Here is a 20,810-nt window from a genome sequence, read left to right on the forward strand (position 1 = left end):
CGGATTCACGCTCTCCCTCCTTCGAACGCGTGGACCACGTCGCCCTTCTCTTCTCTCCGCTTCGAACGCTTTTCACTCATCGCTGGATCGACACGCTCAGTCTCATCAAGACGAGCTAGCAAGCAAGCAGAGTACATCAAACAGCTCATCACAGCAACACAAAGCCTCGTCAAACGCGACGAACGCACTCATTCAGCACAATCCACCGAGAGCGACGTTTGCTCGGTTCGACAAACACACCAAAACGTCACGTCACGCATTGTTTGCACGTGAAGGACCGGATTCCTTCCATTGACGACCCTGATCGGCACGCATTTGCATCATCACCGCCGCACCACGGATTTACTTCTACAGCTGATCCAAAACCAAGTCAACTGCACCTACCACCGCCATCCCTCGATTTTATTCTGTTGGAAGGGCTTGCTAGAGTTTCCCTGGCTACGACAACCCCCCCGCATTTGGGCCGCCTCGGTAGCTACCTTCCGACTTCAGCTTTGGATGCAACGTCGAAGTGGGTTGCGTCCGAAACATCGTCACCACCACGCTACTATATACCACCTTTCGCTTCTGTAACGTTTCCTATTGGGGACGTGAGCGGTTGGTCATACGCCGTCATCCAGACGTTGAATCACCACCTCCGCCTCTTGTCTTTCCTGCCCTCAAGCCAGTGCCGGACACTCACCCTGCACAACACCTCCAGCCAGCATCATGTCGCTCGCGAGAGCCTTCACGACCCGTCGGGCCAACAAGGGCAGCGCCGACTTGGGCGACAGCGTTAAACGTAGTCACACGCTTCACAGGACGTCCTCGCAAAAGGCGCTTCGTAACAAGATCTCGGCGCCAGTCGAGCTGGTTCACACGACTAACATGCTCGCCTACAATGCTCCCGACATCTATCCCCGCCAGCCTTCCAGGAGCAACTCGAATGCGACTAGGTCAACTATAGATGAGTCCGACGCTGCGACCTCAAACACAACGGCCTCAACGCCTCCTTCAAGCCCCGATGGCGAGAACGAGTACAGCCCAGGACCCAAGCCCAACCATCTGTCCTCGTATTTCGTCGCTCCTGGGACAGCTGTCGTCCACGGAACCCCTGCTGATGCGCCTGCTATCCCCAAAAGGTCTCCTTCGCATACCAAAAAGAACTCGATGGATGCCCTGGCCCGCAAGCAGTCTCTTTCGCGCCTGTCAGAGAACTCGAATCCCAGCCTGAGCTTTTCACGCTCATCATCCACATCGACTCGCCTATCAGCTACCTCACACTCCCCAGGGCCTCATCAGATGAGCCAGGCCCCTCCAATGCCTACGCCGCAATTCTCCGCAAAAGCAAATGCAAGCCCCTTTGGTCAAGAACTGGCGCAGGTTACCGAGCTCGCGGAGGATTTTGGTGCCGGTCGCTTGGACGTCATCTATGAGGATGAGCAGTACATCAGGACGCGCGGTCTCGCTCAGATGAGCGCCGACGACTACTTGAACGAGATTCACGAGGTGATGGCCACCTTCTTCCCGGACAACCAGCAAGGCGCACCATCAACACCGATGTGGATATAAGTGCTCGAGATGGCTCGTAAGGAGCAATAGACCCAGGAGGTCTGGCGAGATATGTTCGTCTGTACATATTGACAGCCGTCATTTGGTTCTGGAGAGGTGTAAAAAGGGGAGAGATATTTTCACTCATGACGGCGAAACGCACGAATTTAGCAGACATGCTACGACTCTCATTAAAGCGGATAATTACTTGGAATACCACGATTCTGTATTGCTTTCTTCAGGCGACCTTTGTACGGGTCGCCAGCTCGGCGGAAGGGGCGTTTAGTGGAAACAACAGATACACATAGTAGAATACTGATTTACTGATTGACCTGCATACTACAGTCACCGTCGAGATGAAAATAATGTGATTCGATTTCGGAGTTCCTTCTCTCTGATCCTGCGGAAATCTATGGACTAAATGCTCTATCCCATGCTCAACGCCAATCTGACCATACTCTACAAGGTATCTAATTATTTGACCCAAGAAAAGAATGCTATTTGTCCACTGGTACACAAGTTCAGCGGCCGCCCAGCGGCTCGACAGACTTGACCAAATCTGTAATCGTGACAATTTTATACCCTTGCCTTTTCAACTCGGGCACGACCTGCCGTAACATGGGCGCCGTCCACCGCCGTCGATCGTGGCAGATGATAATCGCTCCCGGATGCACCATGCTTAGTATGTGTCGCGCGTTGACGTCGGGATACGGAATCTGAGGGTCGTGGGGGTACACGCTTCCCAGGACGATTCTGAAGCCGCGGTTGCCCAGAAAGTCGCGCATGCGGTAGTTGAAGAACCCAGACCCGGGACGGAAATAGTTGTTCGGGAGGATTTGGTGCTCGGCTTCGTAGGCGGCGGTCAACTGGGCCTTGACGGCTAGGAGCTGGCTCTCGAGTTCCTCGTTGGAGAGGTTCTTGGAGGGCTCGTCGTGCATGGCGTGGTTGCCCAATTCGTGACCCCGGCTGATCAACTTGCGCAAGATGTGCTCCCGTCCCTCGACCTGGCCGCCTATGACGAAGAAGGTCGCGTGCGCATTGTTCGCCTTGAGGATGTCGAGGATCTCCTCCGTGTGGGCGCTCGGCGCATCGTCCAGCGACAGGGCGATGATCTTCTCACTGGTGTTGACTTCGAACAGGACGTCCGGGTACTTGGTCTTGAGGTAGGAGATGACGTAGGTGGGCGGCCGGTAGACAATGTAGAGGAGATAGAAGGGGGCGATGAGGAGGAGGAAGAGCAGCAGGAGCAGGAGCAGGGTGGCCATGCGGTTGCGACGAACGCGGCGGCGTACTTTGGCGGGGAGACGGAAGAGCGAGAGCCGGGGCATTGTTTGTCGTCGTGGTTCGGGGCGATGGCAATCAGAATCATGGGATCATTGTGGGCGGATCGTTGTGGTTGTGCGACATGCCGCGAGAGACGAGCTGGTTGCTGGCTCCAGAGAAATGCGCTCGCGCGAAACCGAATTGCCTACTCTCTGAAGAAGCGGTGGGCGTCGGGTCGAGATACAATGGCTCCCGCCTTAATTACTTGGGAGTCGCTGAAAAGGGGTGTTTCGATCGCAAAGTTCCGTTGTAATTGGGAATTCCGAAGTGGAAGGGGTCTGTTTGCTCAAGATTCAACACCTTGTTTCGAACTCTCGACTGCCGTCTTTTGGCCCCACATGGTTAGGAGTGGTCAGGGGTAAGAGACGATTGCGATTTGGCCCTTATCCAAGCGATCAGATTGGCGGGACAGCCGCGATGCAGAAAAGGGGGTTCATCTAGGCTTGAAGCATATCATGTCTTGTTTCTCACTCTCTGTTGCGACGGGGAATGGACGAAGGGGTCGAGGATAATAGGGCTCATTCAGATGATTGTGGCTTGACTGTGGCAGGCTTGACCTCCGGTTTCTCGGATTGTGCTAGCCTCAATTTGCTATGAATGCGCAGCTCATGCATGAGTGCCAGTGTTAGTCCTGGTGGGGTAACTTAAGGCAGACAAAATAATTGTAGGAAACAGTTGCGGCGATGCAAGGCGCATTAGAGTCCCACAGAATTTTGTCTGTCAATGGCTGGCTTAAATGCGACCCCCTGGTACTACTTGCGGACCAAATAAAGACAGGATTAATTGTAAAGAAAAGGTGTAGAAATTTGACCACGAGTTTTGTCGCCCTACCTCGGACCCCTAGTCCAACGATACAAAACCTTGGCATAACACCCCTATCGACAACGACGACCCTTCTCACATGCTTGCCATCAATGTCACAACAGGTTGTCACAACCATCGAAACGTACATATCTTCGACCTCGCTCTGTAGCAGCATGGTGCGTCCCAACAGTTACGAGCTCGAGTAGACACTCGTGTCGCCGACTTGCAAGGGCTTCTTGGTTGATCAAGTTTATTTCTTTATCTGTTTTGTTCTAACTCTTATTACAACAAAATGGCATTTCTCTTACTCAACCCCTGAATGCCTCCAGTCCTTGGGTTATGTCCGCCTTGAGGTCCTCAAACCCCTCAACACCAATGCTCACTCTCATCAGCCTCTTGTCCACGTGGGGATCCGACATGGCCCGCCACTCCAGCAGACTTTCCACGCCGCCCAGACTCGTGGCATGCTGGAACAGGTGTAGCTTGCTCGGCAGCGATCGCGCCATGTCCGCATCCTTCATCCAGAGGGCGAAGACGGGGCCCCAGCCACCGGGCATCTGCTTTCGCAGCCAGCCGTTCTCGTCAGACGCCTCAGGCTGCACGCTCGCATGCTGAACCTTCTCAACCGTGGCGGAGACAAGACTGGACGGGTCCCTGAGCTCGGACGCCAGCCACGCGACTAGCTTTGTGGCCGTCTCACTTTGGCGCATGACGCGAAGCTCCAGTGTGCGCAGCGAGCGCAAACCCAGCCAGCCCTCGAGGCTGCCCATGACAGAGCCGAGCATCAGGCGATCGTGCTTCAGGCCCTCAAAGAGCTTTTGCCCCTTCTCGTCGGGTGTGACGGTGACGACACCACATAAAAGGTCAGAGTGACCACCAAAGTACTTTGTCCCACTGTGCATCACTACATCCGCGCCTTGGGCAAAGGGGTCCTGCAGCGGGGGAGGGCCAAAGGTCGCGTCGACGGTTAAGTATGCGCCGACCTTGCGAGCCCTCTCGGCGTAGTACGCCAAGTTCCTCGCCTCGCCCGTGGGGTTGAGGGGCGTCTCGATATGAATCACATCACCCGCCTCGAGCTCCGAGAGGTCGCAGTCCAGTGGCAGTTTCTTGAGGCCACTCAGACGCGAGAGGACGTCGATGACACCATGGCAACCGTGGTACCCCTCGCCAATGGCAATGCGCTTGGGGTTGAGTTGCACAAGCATGGCGTGGAAGGCAGCCAGGCCGGAGGCGTAGGTCACGCTGGGTCCGCCTAGGATAGAGGATAGAACGGCCTCGAGACGGGTCGTATTGGGTGCCGATTCTCGAGAGTAGACATGAGAATCGCGAGGCGCATTGTGCTATTTTATTTAGTCTCGCTTCGAGGGAATGGTCGTTGTTGCTGTAGTGCAGACTTACGTCGAGATTCTCGAATTCGCCAATGCCAACGCCTGACAGCTCATCTGGGTTCTCGCTATAGCGAAAAGTGGTGCTCACATGCATCGCAGGGGCGATAGCTCGATGACTAGCAATGTGACCATCGGCATGGACGGTCCTGGAGGCCAGAGACAAGCCTGGGAGCATCTCGCTGTGTTTTTCGGATTTACCCATTGTAGCTGTGTACTTCAGGAGAACCTTTGGTAGAGTTGACTGAGCCGGCGAGCCTTACACAGAGTTTCAGCGTATCAAGTCATCAACGCGAAAATCAGGACGTGCAATAGTGAGCATGCTCGTACTTAAAAGGTAACCTCCTCGGACTCCGCAACCGGCGCCATGAGGGGCGTTGCGGGGCCATTAGTCCGTACAGACAATTCACTTGCGATACACGTAATAACGTGCTTTGGTAATGTATCCATCATTTGCCTCAGGTGTCTAGCAATTCGCTGGTTTACCCTGGGATCTGGACCTTGCCTCCGTCACTGGCGCGCTCTTTGGAGATGTACATGTAGCATTGTGTCGGAGGTTGTGTGGAAGAGCAGGACCCTGCATGCATCTCTTTGCGATAGCAGTAACAAACAGCTCTCGCCAAACACAGCCAAGCTCGCGCACGTACTGGTCACGAGAAAGGAATTTGTGACCTGTGAATTATCATTATTCATGTGCTGACGCATGACGCATACTCTTATGAGTTATTCATCACTCATCCGAAGCCTTCTCTATCCGAGGCACCAAAAGTCGACTGCCGGTAACGACCGCTGTCTGCCCAATACCCAAAAACGCCGACCGCAAACATATTGCAGCCCAATATCTAAAACGTATATCCGATGAATCCAAGACGAACTGTGTTGTTCTCTGCGAGTCTCAGTCACGAGCGTCCTGTGTGACGAGAACCTTGGGCTGTTCGATGCTCCCGAGCTCGGCACCCTGGCCGCTCTGCCCTCGCTTCCGGCCGGTGTGCAGAAAGCGGGCGACCGGGCCTTGTGCTGTTGCGTCCTTGTCCTGCGTGTCGCCGAATTTCGAGAAGAATCCTCGTTTGCGCGCCTGTTGTGCCTGTGCCTGCTGCTTCTGGTCGTCTAGGCCGACCTCCTCGAAGGATTCTTCCACCATCGACGCTTGCCTCTCCTTCTGGCGATCAATGGCCGACCGCGGCAAGCGTGGGTATCGCGCAGAGTCGAGACTGGAACGGTTGGGCACGTCGTGTGTGATGGGCGACCTGGCAGTCACGTCCTGGGCGGGTCAGATGGGGTCCAATCACCGGAGGTTCCGGCGCAACTCACAAATGATCGCCTGTACGAGTCAAAGGACTCGCGAGAGATAGAGAAGTGCTCAATATCGCCGAAGCTGCTCCTAGTATCGGTCGATTTTCTGGTGGACAGGTACTGCCGAGGCCATTGTCCCTTCTCCTCGGTGGGTGACGGCTGAAGGGATGTCAGAAGGGTTGTTTGATTTCGATAATCAGAAAGGGGTATCGTGGTAACTGACCGGAAGGTAAACGCCGCTGTCATTTACGACTGAAATTCACCATGTTAGCCAATGCTATGCCGATTGAATCCGCTTGCTGACACTGGCGGCCACGTACCGCTCATCTTGTATTCCCCATTGTCCTGGCTCTTCGAACTGCGGACGCTGAGCACCGAAGAAGCCTTTGAGCCATGAGTGTCGATTCGCTCAAATCCCGGGGCTTCAGGCCGTAGGGAGTCATCGTTTGCGGTAACTTGGCCGCGACGTGTGAATGGATTGCGGATAGGCATGGTGTTGTCGTATCGCGTGGGTGTTCAGTCGCTATATCAATGGCGGCAGGATGGCAACAATCGATAAGGTAGGATAGTACGGAGCGATTCGGATTAAAAGTTACGAGTTGGGCGCAGAGCAGATTCAGAATACAGAAGCAGAAGCTAAGATTGGCTTGATACCTGAACGAGGACGAATTGACTTTGAACGGGGAAGCGGGAGAAGTAGAAGGTTATGACTCGGGGCTTCGGTGTGCTTTGAATCGCGGACGACATGGACCTACGGATACAAGCGCAGCGATCGGCAACAGGACCGGATTGGGCTCGCGATGGTGGCAGGGTTCACTTTCCCCACTGCAAAGCCCCCGTCATTGACTGCCAGGTGAAATCATAAGGTAATCGTAAAGTGGCCCTCGCTCTTTGTCTGCCCCCGCTGATTGATGGAGGCACTAACCGCTGAGATTGCTGCTATCGATATAGATACATACAGACACAGCTGGTGCTGACTGGTCTCACTGGAGCAGTGAAGATGGTGTGGGATGAGCGAAGGGTGGGTGGGGCGCAAAGATGGGAGTTGCGACTTACGCCTTCCGCGAATCTCATCTTGGCTCTTTCCCACTTTGACGACGCTTGCCGTCATCCATCTTCCTTCCGGCGATGGGAACCTGCTTCCGGTCCGGTCTGCTTGTGAGAGTGATGATGATGCTGGCTGCTCGACTTTATCCGCTGCCCTGGTTTATATGCCTTTCGATTTTGGGGTCTGAACTGACAACAAGCCGCATCGTCATGCCACTTTGACTTACATTGCTTCCCGAATATATAGCGGGGGAGACTCTTCGAAATCTTCCTGGCTGCGCCTTGAGATCAGCTTTCTTGTCAAGGGGCTGTGACTACGGATGGCTGTAGATCGGCATTCTCTCGATGCACGTGTGCTTGTTGCATGCAAAGCAGATCCGAGGTGATTTCGTCTGTCTTGGCCAAGGTACCCTCCTGTTAGCGCGGGTTGGGTGAGACTGTGCGACAAGACGTCATCGGCGCCTGAGCACATCGTGTGAAAAGCAGGCCAGCGTGCACGGTACACTTGACAGCAGATCATGGGCCTCGGGTCGACTTGGGCATCGATCGCATCAGCGCCCAATTCAGAAATCAGCAAGGGACCTGCAGATGGCGCAGGCTGCTCAGCAAGTGATAATTGCTTAACATGGCCTACTATGCACTATACAGCCACGATCGCTTCAGATTAGGTCGAGCACAAGAGGGACAAATTTGAGCGCTGTTCGAAACAGCTTCTCACAGACACGAACCTCTGAGGTCGTTTGCAATCAGTCTACCGCGCCTCCTCGTCGTTGTGCAACGGAGTAATCACTGCACCAAAGACAAGACCTTGGGCTCAGCAGTGGAAGCGAGCACGTGCTCTCCCTAGGGCGATCACTGTTGCAACTTGCATCATTGAGGATGCCGATAAGCGTCTCGGGACTGCGCGATCCGGCGAGTCCGGGGGCACGGAACAGATCTTTTTTTTGCGGCTAGTTATTGGGCTCCTTTGGCAGCTCATTCGACGACCCTTCGAGCTCGCCCCGTCATTGGGGTGATGGCAATGCCTTTCACCAGAAACTGGACAGTCGTGGACACGCTCCTTGCAGAAATGCTGTGATTGTGGGTGGCCCACAGCTGACGGGAAGCGCACATGTGTCTCAGTGTGAGTGACTGAGCCGAAGACGACTGGGCTTACTTACACACGAACGAACAGTTGTTGTCAAGTGATTCTCAAGACGAATTTTATTGAAAAACGATGTGATATTACTTAGCTGAGGCGCCGCCAAGCAGCCAAAAGCTCAATGGATCTAGGATAGGGGCCCCAGAGCTCGACATCGATACTCGTCGACTGCTCTACTAGCGTTGATATCGCAAGACACTTTGACTAATTACTCCTTGGAGTAATAAACTGGACTGTACCGGCTTCCTGGGTCGCTTCCCGATCGGATGTTGCTTTCAAGTTCTCGGCTGCGCCATGTTTCGTGATGCTGCGGCGATCCGTCGTCCTAATCGTTTGTCTACGCAAGACCATAATATTTTGCGCTCGCCCACTCATCTACCCAGAGCAAAGCGACAGCAGTTTAAGAAAAATAGCATCAAAAGCTGTTTCTCCAAAGGGTGGTCATATGAAGGTTAGCCAGAAACCACAACTGAACTTATGCTCTCCGATCATTGCACCAACTCGACCTTACAATTTTCTCAGAGACACCATGCCGGTCCCGTCAGAACAACTAACAGACGATATGTCACTTGGTGGAGAGTACCAAATGCGCATTACTCCCGTTCACCTGCACCCTACTACAGTTTCTTGAGGGATACGGACCCCAGCTGCTGCCTCCTGTTTGTCAATCTTCAGTTACAAGGCATAGACTGGTAGGTGACAGCGTCAGATTTCATCTCGAAATGAAGCTAATGGAACTTGCCTTAGGAGATGGGCGCCCCGCTGATGTTACTCCTGCCACTCAAGAGATGACAACGCCCACGGATCCTATCGTCACTTTGCTCTCACCTGCTATCCCTTGATGAGTGGCGCTCTCGTATCACAACCATCATCGTTTAATCTCTTGGGGAGGCTGGGACGTAGGTACAGGCCTCAGAAAACTAAAGTAACCCGCGGCATGGCACTACTTGCGGCAGTCCAGACACTCTTCATCATCACAATCTGTCCAGGCGCAATGGCAGACTTCTTCACCGACTGGGATCTTTGGCAACAGATGGCATTTGTGAGAAATTTCTGAACGTTCAGCGGCAACTACTAACAAAATCCAGGTTATGGGATGCTGCATTGCTCTTGTTTTCTGCTTGGGATTGATCCGACTTTGGTGGAAGAATCGCATCACACAACGATCAGAAATACTCGACGCCGAGAAGCGAGCACGGCAATCTGATATATCCTGCTGTGGTATAGAGTCATGGAAGAGCGACGCAATACCCTTCGGTGTCCGGGCGTTGCAAAGTGGCATCGAGGTAGAAGGGATATGGATATCGAGGCCTGACCCTAGCGACACAAGTCTGGTCGCTTCTGCTGCAACTTTCATGGAAGATCAACTTGATCATCTCACGGAGCCAAAAGCACGCACGCGAGATGTATCAGACCTGACTACCGCCCACCATAAAAGAGAGCCTGGCCTTTTCGGCCAGATGGCAGACTTTCCTCCAACGACGGCCGCAAACGGACTCGATGGTTTGACGCGTGAACCTTCCCCCATTAGTAGCAGTGTTCGGTCCTGCGATGGTGCATGCGAACATAATGGCTCGACGGCCCAACGACCACTTCGAGATCCTTCCCGCGGGAGCGCTCGGTATTCGACGGAGATGTAGTACTACGGACCTTACGATCAGTCGAGTGAGGACGTGGGAGCATCTCGTCGTCGATGCGTACAAGAGCCAGAGTGCCACAAAAAGCTGCACAAGAAACCTCCCGTTTCGCAGCTTCGGCAGAAGATGGCAATATAAGGGGCATCTGAGGGACAGGCCGCAGGCACCAACCATCCACATACCGTAATAACGCGCAATGCGTGCCTCCGCTCGTAAACCGATGCGCGGGGAGGAATGGCGGGGTCAGGGTCCAGCTATCATCTCCGATTTACATTGGCTATTTATAAGTGGTGGTGTCCATTATGTTGACAGTGTTAACCCTTGCAACTTGTGAACAATATTGTATGTTTGGCAGTGAATAGATTCAGGCGTCAGGATGGTCATCCACAATTCCGCTGCCGTCGGCTTCTCCAACGCTGGCTCTTACGATGCTCACCGCCCGTCGTACCCTTCTGAGGCTGTCACCAAGCTGCTACAACATCTCGGTCTGGAGGGCAAGAATGGGGCTCGCATCATCGACCTAGCCGCAGGCACGGGCAAGTTGACGGAGCTATTGTGCCATCGTCCAGAGCGGTTTGAAGTCATTGCTGTGGAACCACACGACAAGATGAGGGATACTCTGAATGCGAAGGCTCTGAAAGGCGTCAGCACGCAAAGTGGCACCGCGGACAATATGGGTGTCGAGGACGGCTGGGCTGACGCGGTTGTTGTGGCACAGGTAAGACGGTCTTCCTCGTACAGGGGGGCGTATGCGTGGCTAATAATTTGTAGACTTTCCACTGGTATATATCTCCTTGCAGTTGATACATCACACATAGTGCTGACCATGCCAGGTTCGCCAATCTCGATGCTCTTCGTGAAATTCGCCGCGTGCTCCGGCCCGAGGGCAAATTAGCCGTGATCTGGAACATTGATGAGTGTAAGTGACCCGAGCATTTCACCTTGCGCAGTCGTCAGACTAATGTGCGTAGATAACAAGCCTCGCGCGTGGAAGGCCACGACCGAGTGGGAGAACTCACTGCACGAGCTTGTCATGGACGCTGCCCAGGACGGACAGCCACGTTTCCGGGACTATGTTTGGAAAGACGTCTTCTCGAAGCAACCCGAGCCAGCTCTCTTCTCTGCGTCCTTGGTGGAAAACAAGACCAGCTACAACGTTTGGCTGACCAAGGAGGCCCTGTGGGAGCGGCTCGCGACGTTGAGCCACGTGGCCATGCTGGACGGTGATAAAAAGGAGGCCTTTGTGCAAAGGTTCGACGAGATTCTTGTGGAGGGAAACGACGGGGAATGGAACGACCAGAACGAGATTCTCATGCATGGGGTGACGATTTTCGCGTGGACGACGAAGCTGTAGTTGGAGCAAGAAGCGCAGGCCGATTGGAATCACTGAGACGTGTGCCCTGATGCAACAGGGGTATGAATTGAATTCGTGATTTCTCTATGAATCCGCTGAGATGTACATCACTGCACAATGTCAGCAAGTGTCTGCGAGTAAAACCACGTGGATGGTAATCACCGTTGTTGCCTCGAACGAATGCGTCACCATACTCGCGACGTTTCACGCCATTCACATGCTCCTCCGTCTTCTCCAACGCGATGTTCATGTATCCATCAACAGACTGCAGCTCGCCTGTAGAGGGTCAGTTGGTGTTTACGGTGTTTGCTCGATGAGCGAGAGGCGTCGGATGAGGTGTGGGAGGACTCACCCTTGTAAACGACGCCAGAATTGAGCTTGACCGTGACGTTGTTGCCGATAATGTCGCTCAAGAAGCCGGAAGGGTCCTTGCCGTCGGCTTGAGGTGGGTTGCCGTTCTCCATGGTGATGCTGGGGTGAATGGTGATGAATTATATGAAAGCTGAGTGAGGCTACGCACGTCGTCGTTGTGTCTGGCCGATGAGAATTCCGGTGGAGCTTCACGGACAGTATTCACTGTGCTGCGATACAGTGTCGCACCGTAGCCTCTTGGTTGCAACCGCACTGTAGCCCTGGCGGGGTCTGTTAGCGGATGAACGCGATCTCACCACCCAGTGCACACACACCAGACGCCAAACGCGCGCTGGTCGAGGTCAATGTGCGCCGATGCGCCCGGCCAGGGCTTCGCTTTCACTTTTTCCTGACCCTTCCATTTCAACAACACACGCATTCCATGTGTAGTCCTTGCGTATCGAGCGCAATCTAAGAAGAGCGACACCAGATTTACAACCAACACAATGTCAGATGCGCGACCCTCGAGGAGCCTGCCTTTCAAGGCCACGGCTTTGATGCGCAAGGGTCCAGCCCCAACGCCTTCCGATGCTGGGCCCAGCAGCAACGACGACTACATGAGCATCTTCAGTCGAAGAAAGGAGATGGAAACTGTCATTGAACGAGACCGGAGGAAGCGCTCGCAGAAGAAGGAACGGCGCGAACAGAAGCAAGTTGAGGAGCGTCGGCGGTCTTCAGAGAAACGGTCTGCCAGTGCGGCTCTGGACATTAGTGAGCCTGGCGAGGAAGTGCTCGAAGCAGAGTACGTACAGATCATTTTGGGTTGAGATGGAAATACTCATGGATTAGGAAACCCTCTACACCATCGAAGCGGACAAGGACTGGTCCACCATCCACACCACAAACGAAATCGCCGAGTAGACGACAAAACACTGCTACGCGGGCGAAGCGCGAAGTGCTGCGCTCTGGATCACACAGATCAACGCCGCGGAAACCGGCAGAGGCAGTAGCACAAGAAGCAATGGGGCGCGACGCTGAAGTAATCCCCTTGGATTCGGACGACGGCGACGAGCCATTCAACTCGCCAGTCAAGACGCGCAAAGCCGACCTCGAGGTCACCAAGGAGCCCATTGCCATACTAGACGATTCGGATCACGAGCCGGCACCTCAAGAGGATCCGGCAGAAGAGTTGGACGAGTTTTGCGCCAGCTTTGTCCGCAAAGCACAGGAGGAAGCCAAGGCGCGAGCGCAAGGTGTTCAGCAATCGCCTATAATTGCTGTCTGCATTTCCAGTCCTGTACCCGCCACCAAGGCCATACGAATGAGGATGCGTCTCGATGATCCGCTCAGCAAAGTCCGCAGGGCGTGGGCGACGCGGCAGTACGATAACGACGTTGCTGTCGGCGATGAGCGCGATCTGGTCCTTGTGTGGCGAGGCCACGTGGCCTATGCATCCTCCTCGTTCCGAGCCCTGGGTGTACGGCCGTCGCCCTGGGGCCATGGCTTCACCACAGATCATAATGACCGCGCGGCCCTGACAGAGGACGGGGCGGGCGTCTTTCTGGAGATCTTCACGTCCGATCTGTGGGAGAAGTTCGAGGCGGATAGGAAGAGAGAACAGCTCCGCGATACCGTGGGAGATGACTCGCTGAATCAGTCTGGGCTCGGGGCAGATCATGACGTTAAGCTGGAACCAGAAGTCAAACTCAAGGTCATCTTGAAGGCCAAGGATCTCGAGTCTGTCAAGTTGACGGTACGTCCCGAGACGACCGTGGAGACGTTGATCATTGGCTTCAAGCACGGACGAGATGTCAGTGGACAGGTGACCCTCTGGTTCGATGGCGAGTGTCTCAGTGAGTCGATGACTGTGGAAGATGCCGAGATCGAAGACATGGATTCCATCGAGGTCCATATCCAATGAAACCAGCTGTATGTACGAGGTTTTCTATGGAGGTTGATGTAGCGGCCTTTGTTGTTTTTGATACCTTGCTGCGTTGCACGTCTATATGGCAGTGGTCCAAGAAGCGTGGGTGTTTTTTTGGCAGTTGTTGTGTCGTTTTCACTTTCGGTTTTTTTAGGCTATCACCCGAGCGCGACGATTTCAATCATGACTGACGATTCAGAATCCACGTCTATGTTTCTCAACGACACGTTCACAAGCTATCTATACGTACTGCCAGACTCTAGTGACGATGACCAGCTCCGCAGCCCGTCTCCTTGGGCTCCGGTGGGTACACGATAATCTTGTCCAAATCGGCGCCCTTCACATCGAACCCGTTGTCCAAGCCGCCCACGGAGATGGTATTGGTACCATTCTTCAGAGGAACCTTGATGGCTGTCGACAAGATGATGCCCTTGTGGGTGTCCTTCTGGTAGAGGGTGTGGACGTCCTCCTCGTCATCGTTGACGACGACGCTGCTAACACGGCGTATCTGCCACGTACCATTGATGCGGTCGGGCTGACCCATTGGCTGATCGCCGAATCCCATGTCGTCAATGTCTACAGATTGTCAGCAACGAATGCGCTCGTGGAGGCGTGCTACGTACTCTGGTGGTAGAATGAGATCCATTGGTCTTCGCCGGCACCTTGGACCTCAAAGATGGCCCTGCTGTCGTTGCCATAGATGCCAGTAGCAATTCTGTTGAAGCTCGCAAAGTTCTGTCACGACATCAGTCACCAATTCACTTCATACTCTATGCAGCAAGGGTGGCTTACCGCCTCCTGCAGCCAGGCATCGCCCGTCAGGTTGGCGTCGATGGCATAGTACTCGGTGCCCTCAACGGGCCACCACTCGCCGGTCTTCACGTTGAGGTCGAAAATGTCGTGCCATAGCACCTCGAGGGTGCCTTCCTGGTCGTTGATGTCCATCGGCAGCCACACGTTGCGAGACTCGCCGAGGGAGTTGAGGTCCCACTGGTCGGCCATGTACAGGAACGTGGTCTGCTTTGTGCCGTTGATGCGCCACGAGAAGCCGGACTGCGTGCTGAAGGTACGTGTATAAGCCGGGGCCACCATGAACGGCTGCGACCAGGGGCCTGAGAGGTTATCGGCGCGGAACGCCACCACGTTGTTGGGTCGGTAGCCGGTCTTGTGGCTCATGAGCGCGTAGTAGCTCCGGTCAGTCTGGATGATGGTGGGCGCCTCGAGGTCGAACTTGTCCCAACGGAAGACAACCTCCTCGAGGTCGGTGAGCTCGTCGTTGAAGGAGGTCAGGTACACGTCACGGCCTTCGACACGATCGCCGTTGGAGTACAGGGCGTATGAGCGGCCATCCTTGAAGTCAGTGAAGAGGCCGAAGTCTTGAGACCAGTTGCCGAGAGGCTTCACAGCCTTGTCGTAGATGTAGGGTCCCTCGATATTGTCGGCGGTGGCGTGTCCCTGCAGGAGCAGGGAGTACTTGTCGTCGTCGGCGTGCCACCACATGTGGTACTTCTTGTCTTCGTCGCTGTACTGCACCTTGGGGCGCTGGATGACATTATGAGGCGAGATCATCTCGTGGCCCTCGATCGGCTCTGTCAACGCGTGAGTTTAGGTCCGTCAATGAGAAGGTGCATCGTGGATGTACTGACCAAGCGCTAGACCATGCGACTCCCACGTTGCCAGATCATCGGAGCTGTAGACTGAGATACCGCCGCCTTCGGGCTGCTCTTCGGTCTTGTGCTCTCCGAACCAGAAGTACTTGCCCGAGTCGCGGTCGACGGCTAGCCCACCGGCGTGCGCGTTGAAGAGATTGCCATCTGTGTCGTACCATCTGGCTCCCGGGACAATCCACTTGCAAGAAGCCGTTGCCGCCAGCGAAAGCGCTGCCAACAGGCGAAGAGACATTCTGGCAGCTGTTCAAGACTCGGATACGGGCACTTGTTGGCGGACTCCACGTCAGAGGTGGGACCAGGCTCAGGACGTGGAGAGAGGTTCGGTCTGCCGCAAGGTTATATACCTTTGGCGATCAAGTCTCCGTTGCTGCACCGCACCGTTTGGCACCAAGCTTGGCCATCGTCACTCGGTTAACTACACGGACGAAGCTACAGCGCCTTCCCGCATGGTTAATCAAGAAGCATAAGCAGCCGAGCCAGTGAAAGTGGCTGATACCCCAGCTTTCCCCGCATTGTCCCCATTGAATAAAGAACCGCAAGGCTGGAGCAGCCCCGCATCCGCCCTGGTCCGATGCCGAATTCGCCAACTATTGACCCGAGGCGGACATCTGCCGGTGTAAGCACTCGCCTCGATCTGTGGCCGATGACCTTGGACTGGCAATTCTCGTCCTGGAGATCTGCTACCATTCGGAGTCGGACCCCGACATACGTGTGTCGATCAGATCGTCGTGCACCAATGGACCGATCTCTACATCCTCCAGACACAATTCTCCGCCAATCACTCCTTACTCGAGAATGTACTTGATGTGTTCTTTCCTTTTGCCTGAGCATACGGCTGTTGAGTGCTCAAACGCCCACGAGCAAGGCTGCCCCTCGACGTTTACGAATACCGCAAGGCATGCAGCCAACGTCCTAGTGTGTTGGAATGGCCTGAGTATGTATTCCAAGACCACATTCTTCTGCGGCTGCGAGACGCTTCAGAAAATATGCTTCTCACAACAACCACGTTGTACGACGAGTCGATACTTCACGAAGCAATGATCTGGGCGCGCGATAGAAACTCAGCAGATGGAGGACTTGGAGAGCGAAGTTCCATCGGCCGCCCGATCACGCATGGCTGGTTGCAGGTTACAGACAATGGATGGTCAAGACTCTGCAATGATCCAATGTCAGCCAAGCTTCCGCTATCATTGACGAACGACAAGCTCTCGCCCACGTAACAAAACCGTCTCCTGGTCTGATCAGATAGAATAGACAGTGCAGCTGCCACTCTTTGTACTTACGTATGTTGAATTTGCGAGGCTGACTCGAGGGTTATCCTGAGTGAGTGCTTAGTACGACAATGCACCTGGCTGCGCAGTTGCATCGAGACGTTTTGAGGTGCTTTTTCGAGCTCTTGACTCAACGATCGGCTCAAGTAAGTAACATAAGGCGTGGCCATTGTCAAATGCCGCTTTCTGGCGGCTGCCAGGCAGTGAAAGCGGCAGAAAGGAACCCGACCACTAATATAATATTTCGAATGCTGAACAAAGACGGGTGCTCAGTACGTGTAGAGGGTTTTATCGTCATTGTCACGTGAGAGCCGCAGGCACGAGGCTCAAACCTCCTGCATCAGGCAGCAGGCGGCTCCCTCAGGTGCCTCGTTGGCTCCTTCCCTGCGCAACGAACCTCAAGTTAATTAAGCAACCCCCCTCACATAACAACGGTGTTTATTAATTTTGGTCTTTCATGCCCTTATGATCTCACCAATGCAAGGCCCAGTCTAATAATGCTTGGAACCTTTGACCTTTTGCTTTCAGCAACTCGGCAAACACAGCACAGCCACCGACGATCGCGCACGACGATCTGCGAGCTACAAGCGCCAATACGGGGCAACATGGCCCAAATCCGTGCACACTTTGGGTGGTGAAGGCTCGCGACGATGCCACGAGACGAGACAAGTTCCATGACCGCATACCAGAGCTGCTGCCATCTCATGTCAAGCGACTGGAGGTGGTAGGTAATGGGCATCTGAAAAGTCAAGGCGTCTCTGAAGCGTTTCAGGATGCGCGTGGCCAATGGCGGTGCCTGACGCGGCGCTCTCTAGCTTCAGGGGTCAGCGCCTTCGGCTTCAGGGGTCCAAGACCCTCTTCAGCGGGGCTCCAGCCGCCTGAGGAGAAGCCAGGCCGCTGAGAGCCACTGGTCCATGCCGCACCATCTGCACAGCTCGTCGCTGCCGGACGCCGCACCGCCAATCAGCGTGCACCAGCTCGACGTCGTCTAAGTCGACACCACCGGGTGTCCCTCTTCCAGACCTCGTCGACCAATTTTCCATGTTTCGCATATCTCGACGTTGCTATAGTCCTTGCTTTCTTTCATGGCTGGGTTGCACTTCTCGCGCGTCCTTCCTGTTTCTCTCATTTCATCCTCCGTCTCCGTCATTGCTTCATCGTCAATCTAGTTCTGGTGACACGTTCTTGTGCGCACCTCTTCCTCTTGTTTTCCTTTGTCCTTCTTTCTCTCTACCTGAGCCGCTGCGCTGGCGAAGGCTTTCCGACCCTCTCTTCTTCATCGCCCTGGAGGTTGCGAACAGGTTTTGTTTGTTCGTTCCTACTCGTTCGCTTCTGCAGCCTTGTCGGGTACAGGCACCATTCTGTTCGCTATTACAATCACATCGCTTGGTCGACTTGAAAATACGCTTTTAATACTCGATCAAAGACTATCATTACGAAAATTTATACACAGGCATATATCGACCAACATATATAGCAATCTTTGCAATACGAGGAGTTCGACACCGGAGGCTATTGGAACACGACATACAGAACACCATGGTGCAACAACATCAACGCCCACGCTGGACTCTATGGAAGGCGGTGACAGCAACCTCACTCTTTGCCACGGGAGTTTTGGGTGATAATATACTCAGCACCAGCGGATTTACCAATTGCGTCAGCAATTCGTCCATCGAGGTCGACCGGGTCAATATCCGCTACAACAACGGCAACAAGACAGTCATCTTCGACGTGGCCGGCAACAACCCAAAGGAGCAGAATGTATCGGCGGCCCTCGAGGTCAAGGCTTACGGTCAAACCATTTACGAAAAGTCGTTCAACCCCTGCGACAAGGACACCTTTGTCCAGAAACTCTGCCCTGTGCCCGAGGGTCCCTTTTCCGCCTGGGGCGAGCAGGTCATCCCCAGCCAGTTTGCGGACATGGTCCCAGACATCGCCTTCCAGATTCCCGACATTGCAGCGCAGGCAACGTTGAAACTCAAGAGCGAGGACACGGACGAGGATGTGGCTTGCATCCAGTCGCAGGTCACCAACGGGAAGACGGCCGATGTTCCTGCGGTTCCATATGTGGCAGCAGGTATCGCCGGTATCGCGCTCGCCATGTCTGGCGTGTCGGCGGTCACAGGAGTCATGGCATCGGCCGGTGCTCCGCCAGGAAGCAGCGCAGGAGGGACGGGGACCACGAGCCCGGGCTTCACCGAGATTGGGTGGTTCCAGGGCATCGCCATGAATGGCATGATGTCGGTCAACTACCCGCCTGTCTACCGAAGCTTCACCAAGAACTTTGCCTTTTCAACAGGCCTCATTGCCTACGAGCCGTTCTTGCGACAAATCGACTCTTTCCGAGCGGCAACCGGTGGAAACTTGACGACTGACAGCGTCGAGTTTCTGAGCAATGCGACTCTGATCTTCACGGACGGCACCCCCAACACGGCGGACCAGACGAGCAACAAGGTGAAGCGAGCTTTCGACGCATTCACATATCTCACTCGCCGCCAATTCAACTTTGACCTCCCTGAGGGAGAGCAACCTGCACAGGATGGCTCGGATTTGCAGAAGACTGTGTCTGGATTGCAGGCCTGGGCCAACCAGCTTCGTGTGCCCGAGTCGGACGTGTTCATGACCATCCTCCTTATTGCTGCCATTGTCATCACCGCCATCATCGTCTTCGTCCTCCTGTTCAAGCTCATCCTCGAGCTCTGGGCCCTCTGGGGCACATTCCCCCAGAACCTCACCGGTTTCCGCAAGCACTACTGGGGCTCCATCGCAAGGACAATCACCTCGCTGATCTTTGTTCTCTACGGCATCTGGGTGCTGTACTGCGTCTTCCAATTTACGCGTGGCGACTCATGGGCCGCCACCACCCTCGCTGGCGTGACCCTGGCCATCTTCACAACCGTCTTGCTGTTCTTCTCCTGGAAGATCTGGTCCACTGCCCGCGCTCTCAAAAAGACGGACGGCAACGCCTTTGCACTCTACGAGAGCAAGACAATCTGGGTCAAGTACTCCCTCTTCTACGATGCGTACAGGAAGCAATACTGGTGGCTCTTCCTCCCTCTGATCGTCTACATGGCCGTCAAAGGATGCGTTCTCGCCGCCGCTGATGGGTCTGGCCGCGCGCAGACCATTGCCGTCCTGACCGTGGAGACGGTCATGCTCGCGCTTCTCCTCTGGAGCCGCCCGTTTGAGCGCAAGTCTGGCAACGTGGTCAACATCATGATCCAGGTTACCCGCGTTCTGTCCGTGGCCTGTATCCTCGTCTTCGTCGAGGAGTTTGGCTTCAGGCAGACTACCCAGACTGTTACTGGTGTGGTTCTTATCGCGGTGCAGTCGACCCTGACCGTCGTCCTCGTCGTTCTCATCGCATGGCACGCCTTCGAGGCCTGTTGCCAGGAGAATCCCCACCGCAAGCGCAGAAAGGAGATGGGTAAGTAACACTCTATGACAAACGTCCGACAATTGAGCTAGATTGACCTTGCTAACGCTGATGCAGAGAAACTCCAGAACACCATGGATGACCTCACGCCCCTCGATGCACGGAACTCACTCCTCATGGGCGGCTCTCACCACGGGAAGTCGATCTCTCTGAGCAGCATCAGAAAGCCAAACTCTCTGGACCACCCGGCTGTTCGTGCTGAGACCCCAAGTGACTACGCGGGTGGGAACACGTTCCTGCCGCCCATTGCACCCTCCGGCGGGCCGTTGTACAGACCCATGACCCCGACAAGGGCGACGGATCTTGCGGCGTCACAGATCTATGGTAACAGGCCGCAGCCTACTCTGCCAGACGTGGAACTTGGCGCGGCGCAAGCTTATGGAGCGCCATATAGATACGAAGGGCAGTATAGAGGGGGGGACAATGCCTATGGGCGATATTAAGGTGTCGGGAAGGATTGGAGCATGCATTCGGCTGGCATTATGGCTGTTGCCGTAGTTCAGGGGTATATATATGTATGCATAAATTTGGGAAGGCAACGGGGAACGCAAGGCGTTCCAGGAGGACGGTATGAATGTGAATTGAATGATTCGTCGATTATCAACGCCGCTACGGCTCATCCTGGTATCATGCTCACAAGT

General features: G+C 54.6%; 10 protein-coding genes across 10 annotated transcripts; 5 read left to right on the forward strand and 5 right to left on the reverse strand.

Moving 5' to 3' along the window:
* Window positions 1-708: 708 nt before the first annotated feature.
* Window positions 709-1,551, forward strand: F5Z01DRAFT_670623 (uncharacterized protein; the record flags this gene model as incomplete). The annotated part of the gene is made up of 1 exon (XM_046264590.1): window positions 709-1,551. The coding sequence occupies one exon, from the start codon at window positions 709-711 to the stop codon at window positions 1,549-1,551; it is 843 nt and encodes a 280-aa protein (XP_046121890.1).
* Window positions 1,552-1,889: 338 nt separating this feature from the next.
* Window positions 1,890-3,168, reverse strand: F5Z01DRAFT_312004 (putative polysaccharide deacetylase). Its single transcript, XM_046258954.1, has one exon. The coding sequence runs from the start codon at window positions 2,856-2,858 to the stop codon at window positions 2,052-2,054; it is 807 nt and encodes a 268-aa protein (XP_046121891.1). The 5' UTR covers window positions 2,859-3,168; the 3' UTR covers window positions 1,890-2,051.
* A 495-nt stretch (window positions 3,169-3,663) lies between these two features.
* Window positions 3,664-5,363, reverse strand: F5Z01DRAFT_644738 (cystathionine beta-lyase). Its single transcript, XM_046262796.1, has 2 exons — window positions 5,056-5,363; window positions 3,664-4,997 (listed from the first exon to the last, which is right to left on the reverse strand). Exons 1-2 carry the CDS (start codon window positions 5,245-5,247, stop codon window positions 3,966-3,968), a joined length of 1,224 nt encoding a protein of 407 aa, XP_046121892.1. The 5' UTR covers window positions 5,248-5,363; the 3' UTR covers window positions 3,664-3,965.
* A 479-nt stretch (window positions 5,364-5,842) lies between these two features.
* Window positions 5,843-7,086, reverse strand: F5Z01DRAFT_312079 (uncharacterized protein). Its single transcript, XM_046258955.1, has 4 exons — window positions 6,656-7,086; window positions 6,559-6,587; window positions 6,354-6,494; window positions 5,843-6,303 (listed from the first exon to the last, which is right to left on the reverse strand). Exons 1-4 carry the CDS (start codon window positions 6,825-6,827, stop codon window positions 5,938-5,940), a joined length of 708 nt encoding a protein of 235 aa, XP_046121893.1. The 5' UTR covers window positions 6,828-7,086; the 3' UTR covers window positions 5,843-5,937.
* A 2,018-nt stretch (window positions 7,087-9,104) lies between these two features.
* F5Z01DRAFT_312113 (uncharacterized protein) lies at window positions 9,105-10,350 on the forward strand. The gene is made up of 3 exons (XM_046258956.1): window positions 9,105-9,215; window positions 9,271-9,565; window positions 9,612-10,350. Exons 2-3 carry the CDS (start codon window positions 9,365-9,367, stop codon window positions 10,161-10,163), a joined length of 753 nt encoding a protein of 250 aa, XP_046121894.1. The 5' UTR covers window positions 9,105-9,215; window positions 9,271-9,364; the 3' UTR covers window positions 10,164-10,350.
* On the forward strand, window positions 10,351-11,688 carry F5Z01DRAFT_312131 (S-adenosyl-L-methionine-dependent methyltransferase). Its single transcript, XM_046258957.1, has 4 exons — window positions 10,351-10,878; window positions 10,932-10,942; window positions 10,994-11,079; window positions 11,132-11,688. Exons 1-4 carry the CDS (start codon window positions 10,537-10,539, stop codon window positions 11,512-11,514), a joined length of 822 nt encoding a protein of 273 aa, XP_046121895.1. The 5' UTR covers window positions 10,351-10,536; the 3' UTR covers window positions 11,515-11,688.
* On the reverse strand, window positions 11,599-11,978 carry F5Z01DRAFT_670628 (U6 snRNA-associated Sm-like protein LSm6; the record flags this gene model as incomplete). The annotated part of the gene is made up of 3 exons (XM_046264591.1): window positions 11,599-11,624; window positions 11,677-11,790; window positions 11,867-11,978. 3 exons carry the CDS (start codon window positions 11,976-11,978, stop codon window positions 11,599-11,601), a joined length of 252 nt encoding a protein of 83 aa, XP_046121896.1.
* A 393-nt stretch (window positions 11,979-12,371) lies between these two features.
* On the forward strand, window positions 12,372-13,786 carry F5Z01DRAFT_670629 (ubiquitin-2 like Rad60 SUMO-like-domain-containing protein; the record flags this gene model as incomplete). The annotated part of the gene is made up of 2 exons (XM_046264592.1): window positions 12,372-12,667; window positions 12,715-13,786. The coding sequence occupies 2 exons, from the start codon at window positions 12,372-12,374 to the stop codon at window positions 13,784-13,786; spliced, it is 1,368 nt and encodes a 455-aa protein (XP_046121897.1).
* A 131-nt stretch (window positions 13,787-13,917) lies between these two features.
* Window positions 13,918-15,972, reverse strand: F5Z01DRAFT_312349 (glycosyl hydrolase). Its single transcript, XM_046258959.1, has 4 exons — window positions 15,436-15,972; window positions 14,582-15,378; window positions 14,413-14,524; window positions 13,918-14,365 (listed from the first exon to the last, which is right to left on the reverse strand). The coding sequence occupies exons 1-4, from the start codon at window positions 15,689-15,691 to the stop codon at window positions 14,049-14,051; spliced, it is 1,482 nt and encodes a 493-aa protein (XP_046121898.1). The 5' UTR covers window positions 15,692-15,972; the 3' UTR covers window positions 13,918-14,048.
* Window positions 15,973-17,869: 1,897 nt separating this feature from the next.
* F5Z01DRAFT_312220 (uncharacterized protein) lies at window positions 17,870-20,727 on the forward strand. Its single transcript, XM_046258958.1, has 2 exons — window positions 17,870-20,160; window positions 20,227-20,727. Exons 1-2 carry the CDS (start codon window positions 18,270-18,272, stop codon window positions 20,610-20,612), a joined length of 2,277 nt encoding a protein of 758 aa, XP_046121899.1. The 5' UTR covers window positions 17,870-18,269; the 3' UTR covers window positions 20,613-20,727.
* Window positions 20,728-20,810: the final 83 nt, after the last annotated feature.

Source organism: Emericellopsis atlantica (assembly GCF_019669845.1).
Source record: "Emericellopsis atlantica unplaced genomic scaffold F5Z01scaffold_3, whole genome shotgun sequence".
Lineage (NCBI taxonomy): Eukaryota > Fungi > Ascomycota > Sordariomycetes > Hypocreales > Bionectriaceae > Emericellopsis > Emericellopsis atlantica.